The sequence below is a fragment of the Physeter macrocephalus genome, chromosome 10 (assembly GCF_002837175.3).
Source record: "Physeter macrocephalus isolate SW-GA chromosome 10, ASM283717v5, whole genome shotgun sequence".
In the NCBI taxonomy this organism is placed as follows: domain Eukaryota; kingdom Metazoa; phylum Chordata; class Mammalia; order Artiodactyla; family Physeteridae; genus Physeter; species Physeter macrocephalus.
The window spans coordinates 55,184,531-55,190,530 of NC_041223.1; the positions used below are offsets into that span (position 1 = coordinate 55,184,531).

The following is a 6,000-nucleotide window of genomic DNA, read 5'->3' on the forward strand; positions in this document are numbered from 1 at the left end:
CACATTTCTTGTTAAACACATTCTTAAGTATTCATTAATTTTCCTTCTAATGTAAATGAGGTCCCCCGTCCCCACCATGTTTTCCAACTGGTATTGCTAACATGTGGAAAGCTGTAGATTTTTTTTAACTGCCTATCTTATTATTAGTTTTAATTCCAGCCATTTATTTTAAAATAATATTTGTTGAGGTTTTTGTTGTAGGGTAGGTATTAGTCACTTTATAATAATTTTCACATTTACTTACTGTTTCTCATCTACAGTTGAGAAAATGAGGCTCAGCAAGGGATAAAGAGATTGTTCAAGGTCACACAGCTAAATTGTCGTTGGAGCTGGGGTTTTAATTCAGTTATATCTAACTGAAAAACTCTACCATGGGATTATATTTTCCCTGATTAATTTAATTCAACAACAAATTATATAAAGATATTATGTTATAGAGATGAATGAGACAATGAATGTAAAATCGCCAGGAAAATAAATGAACTATCCAAATTAATGTAGCAATTTCATTGTGAAATCGAAGGTAGGAGATTAATTGGAGAATAGCTGAGATCTGGCATTGCCTTTGAGCAGTTTAGAAGTCATAGAGCTTTTTCGTTTATAACATTTTTGAGATGTCCTCTAAACATTTATGTCTGATACATTATGAACCAGATGTCTTCCCCTGGATTTTTTTTTTTTTAATAGTAAAAGTGACATTTAGTGAGCCGTTTAAATGATGATGATGGTGGACACATTTAAGATTTCTTTGTAGTGGTGACCTTCTCCAGACTAGTTCTTAGAACAGAAGGACTTGAAAGTGTTCGTCCTTGCATTCAACACCAATATTATTTTGCACCTTTGAAGGTGCCACTCTGTCTGGGTGCTGAGTATTAAAATAGCGGGAAAAAAAACAAATTATAAGCAAGCAAATTAGGTACAGTTGACCCTTGAACCACTTGGAGGTTACAGTTGTCCCCCTGGATACATGGTCCCTCTGCATCCATGGATTCAACCAACTGCAGATCATGTAGCACTGCAGTATTTACTATTGAAAATAACCCCCTATAAGGGAACCCACGCAATTCAAACCCCTGTTGTTCAAGGCTCAGGTGTATATATCTTGAGAGAAGTGCTGTGAAGAAATGATCTGGGTGCAGGTGAGAGGTACCTAGCCATTTGAGAGTGGGGTAGGCAAGGGAAACAGCTTGTGACAAGGCCCTGAAATGAAGCGTGTCTTAAGGAACCTAACAAAGGCCAGTGTTGCCAGAGGACAGGGAGTGAGGCAAAAGTTGGAACATCTGAGGTTAGCTAAGTGGGCAAGGACTGTAACACGCAGGACCATGGAGACAGAAAGAAGGAATTTGGATTTTATTCAAAGAGCAGTGGGGAAATTTCTAGGAAGGGTACCAACAGGGACCGATTTAGGATATGAAGACATGGTGGTGGCTGCTGCTGAGAAAAACAAGAGTGGCAGTGGGCTGAGCAGGTGGGAAGCTGATGCTGCACACCAGGGTTTCCCAGCCACGTACTAACATCTGGGGCTAGCGGACTCTTTGTCAAAGGGATATCCTGCGCCTTGAAGCAGCATCTCTGGCCTCTTCCCACTAGATGCTCGTAGTAGCCCTCCTCTCACTTTCCAAGTTGTAACAACCAGAAGGTCTGCAGACATTTCCAGAAGTCCGCTGGTGGGGGTGAGGTCATCCCCAGTTGTGAGCCACTGCTCATAACCAGAGGGAAACAAAGACTTGGGGTGGAGTGATGGCAGTAGAGGTAGAAAGACGTGCTCGGATTTGAGACCTTCTCAGGTAGAAGGGGATGTGCCGGATTATGTGGGGTAATGGGCTGAGAGAATTCTCCACTCTCCTTCATTGACAGGTTTTCCTGGAAAAACTTCCTTTGCTTTATTTGGAAACCTTAAAATTCACCCACATTCGCCCTTGCTCTTTCTCATGCCTTAGGTCTTCCAAATATTGTGTCTGCTTTGTGTTCTGTAGACAGAAAAGATCCATCCCCCCCCCTACGTACAAACCACACCATTTCAAACCCTGGAGAGGTGACAGAGGTGCTTGGTCTCTCACCAGGAATCCTGAAGTGGGTGAAACTGATTGACAACTTCGAAGGGGAATACGACTATGTAACCAACGAGGGCACAGTGTTCACGTTCAAGACAAATCGCCATTCTCCCAACTACCGCCTGATCAACATTGACTTCACAGATCCCGAGGAGTCCAGGTGGAAGGTGCTTGTTCCTGAGCATGAGAAAGACGTCTTAGGTAAGAGTACATGCTGCTTGGAAGTTGTGCTTTTGTTTCTGGTAAGAACGTCAAGAAGTTGGTGCATCTCTCATTCTCTGGTGACCGGTTACAAGGTGAAGAACCTTCAAGCTCTAATTGTGAAATGTCTCAATAGCGCAACCAGGTGTTTACTGTGTGACATCTTTGTAGTTAGTACAATACTGTGTGGGGTCTTCAAAAAATTGTGAAGGTGTGAATCCAAACCTTCAAAGGTGGTGCTTTTCTTTTTTTTTTTTTTTTTTTTTTTTTTTTTTTTTTTTTTTAATATCTGCTGTGTTTGTGTAGTTACTGTCAGATAATAAGCACTAATGTTTAGTTTTTTTAAATCATTTGGATTCAGAATCCTTAGCTTTTAGCTTCTGAATAACCTTTGGCTGTTTATATTACACCTATTGTAGATCTTAGGGTGGATTTACAGTCCTCTTACTGGAAAAGAGAAGAGACTCTTGTCAGAGCTAATTGAAATACATTGCACTTGCTGTTGTGTGCACTGCACTACAGTAACCTCTTGAGAGCCTCACTTCTTTATCTGTCATGTTTCAGAGTGCCTTTAAGTTCCCATTACTGATTTTCTCAGTGATTTTCCAAAAATGATATACTGCTTTATAAGTTACTTCTTGCCTGAAAGCTGGATTTGATTTAAAATGAGACTCTCTAATTTTGTTACACTTTTTGACCCAAAAGGAGAGTAAGTACGTTCAAGCCAGTGAAGAGTTTGCTTGTGGAGGTGAACTTCTGCTGATGGGTTGAATGGGGATAAAATCTAGGGCCATCCCCAAATGGGAAGGTGTATATAATTAGGAAAATAATTCCTTTTGAGAGCTGCAGAGTGGCCCAGTGTCACATAAAGCAGTCCTGACATGGGTTTTTCAGTGAATTAAAGCGCAAGTATTGGAGTCAGATCCAGGTGCACATCCTGGAAAAGTAAGGACCCCCTTCCCCACTGGCTCAAGGCAGTGTGCTCTGTGCCTGCAGATATTTCAGCCTGGCCTTGCTTAGGGGGTAGGTCGGAAGGTGGGCAGGTGATTACAGCTGAGTCTCTGAGTGCTTCCCGAGGGCGCTCCCGCCGGGCCCTTGCTTGGGCAGTTCCCTTGGCCCTGGAGGAAGCGCTGCCCTGGGTGTTTGCCTGGTATCCCCTTCACTCCTGGGCTTCTGGCTCATCCCTCCGCCTGCTTCTGTAAAGAGGTCTCCAACACCTCAGGCAGTTCTGTCAGGCAGGACCCAAGGCAGGCCCATCCATGCTCTTTCCTACACAACCCCCATTTGCAGCCCCAGGGCAGCAGCCCATCCCGGGCTCTTCCACAGTCCATACGTGCTTCTCAGCTTTGGATTAGGCACTGGTGCTCTGTCGCTCTCAGGCTGGGGTTTTCCCCAGCGGGGAGGGGGACTTACAGCATGACAGGGGCTCTTTCCAAGGAAATCACTTCACCTGTGTCCTCAAAACCTTCCATTCACTCTCTGACCCTCGTATATTTGGATGAGGGACCCACGAGTCCTAGAACAGGTTTTCTGCCTTTTCCATTAACACCTTCATGCAACTTTGGTAACCTGATGACTTCTGTCCAAACTGAGACAGAATGTCCCCCCCTAAGGGTGGTAAGAACCAGCATTTAGTGAGTGCTTCCTAAGTGCCACAGGAGGGGCTCTCAGGCCTTGATGGGTCCAAGGAAGACTTGGTGGCGCATGTCTTCCTGAAGAGTGAGTGCCCTGGATGTTTTTCAGGTTCGAGTCAGGTTGGAACAGTGATTCTCATGTAGGGAAGCATCAGAGATACAAATATTTCCCAAGGCATGTGAATTTTCTGCCTTTTAAAGCCCCCCTAAAGCAGTTTTAACTGTACCTTAAGGGGACATCTTATCTCACTTGCAGATCTAATGAAATGCAAATCAAGGTTATATTTTTATAACCTTTCCTCTAAAAGGTTATAAGTTCTTTAGACTGGAAAGGGGAAACCTTCAATATTCACAGAACTCATCAATTCAAAGAGAAGCACAGTTGAATTTGCAGTGTGTCATTAGCACAGAATGCCCTATTGAGAATAAAAACTAGAGATGAGTCATAAAGTACAGCTGTAGGCGTTTCCAAATTGCCTTGCTCCCGGGTCGTTGTCGGGCTGGTCGCCCCTCCACCCGGCTTCAGCCGGTACCCGAAAGGCTCGAGCGGCCCTGCGGCCCGGAGACCCAGTGCGTGTCGTGAGAGCTCAGGAGCAGTGGACAGTGAGAGGACATCAGCATTGCTTATGGGGAACACCTGCTGCAGGAGCACCTCTGTGAGCAGCAGGGCTCGTGTTTGCCCTCTGTGGTGCCCACGAGAAAGCCCTCAGCGCCTTTCTGACTTGTGGCAGTGGGCAGCAAGCTCCCTGTGTGGCAGCCCAGCTTCACTTGACCAAAGACCAGCTGGCTGGCCTGGGCAGAACTCTGGCAGGTAAACACGCCATTAGGTTCTCCCAGATAACTTCTCTAATGGCTTCGTGTCTCTGTGCTTTTGTTTGGCAGTTTTGCAGACACGTGTCAGGCGGCAGCACACCTTGGTGCACTGTCATGTGCACGGGTAGCTTCACTTGACCAAAGACCAGCTGGCTGGCCTGGGCAGAACTCTGGCAGGAAAGCTAGCTGAGCAGAGGAAGCATGGTGACGCAGCCACAGTTTTGGAACAGTACGCCCAGGCAGGCATCAGGGCTGTGCCTCTGAGGTGGGAGAACCACCTTCAGGACACTGGTCCACAAGAGAGCTCCCAGCTCCATGTAATATCAAACGGCGAAAATCTCCCAGAGATCTCCATCTCAACACCAAGACCCAGCTTCACTCAACGACCAGCAAGCTACAGTGCTGGACACCCTATGCCCGACAACTAGCAAGACAGGACCACAGCCCCATCCATTAGCAGAGAGGCTGCCTAAAATCATAATAAGGCTACAGACACCCCAAAACACACCACCAGACGTGGACCTGCCCACCAGAAAGACAAGATCCAGCCTCATCCACACTGAGGCAGAAGGACGGATAAGTGACCTGGAAGGTAAAATAGTGGAAATAACTACTGCAGAGCAGAATAAAGAAAAAAGAATGAAAAGAACTGAGGACAGTCTCAGAGACCTCTGGGACAACATTAAACGCACCAACATTCGAATTATAGGGGTCCCAGAAGAAGAAGAGAAAAAGAAAGGGAGTGAGAAAATATTTGAAGAGATTATAGTTGAAAACTTCCCTAATATGGGAAAGGAAATAGTTAATCAAGTCCAGGAAGCACAGAGAGTCCCATACAGGATAAATCTAAGGAGAAACACACCAAGACACATATTAATCAAGCTATCAAAAATTAAATACAAAGAAAACATATTAAAAGCAGCAAGGGAAAAACAACAAATAACACACAAGGGAATCCCCATAAGGTTAACAGCTGATCTTTCAGCAGAAACTCTGCAAGCCAGAAGGGAGTGGCAGGACATATTTAAAGTGACAAAGGAGAAAAAGCTAGAACCAAGATTACTCTACAGTAAGGATCTCATTCAGATTTGATGGAGAATTTAAAACCTTTACAGACAAGCAGAAGCTGAGAGAGTTCAGCACCACCAAACCAGCTTTACAACAAATGCTAAAGGAACTTCTCTAGGCAAGAAACACAAGAGAAGGAAAAGACCTACAAGAACAAACTTGAAACAATTAAGTAAATGGTAATAGAAACTTACGTATCGATAATTACCTTAAATGTAAATGGATTAAAT

The 6,000-nt window shown here is 44.7% G+C and overlaps 1 protein-coding gene across 1 annotated transcript in view; it reads left to right on the forward strand.

Moving 5' to 3' along the window:
- Positions 1–6,000, forward strand: part of PREP (prolyl endopeptidase) — a 148,245-nt gene that overhangs the window by 65,843 nt on the left and 76,402 nt on the right. The window contains exon 8 of the mRNA XM_024115546.3: positions 2,064–2,255. Coding sequence (XP_023971314.1) covers positions 2,064–2,255 — 192 coding nt within the window. The remainder of the gene's footprint in view (positions 1–2,063; positions 2,256–6,000) is intronic.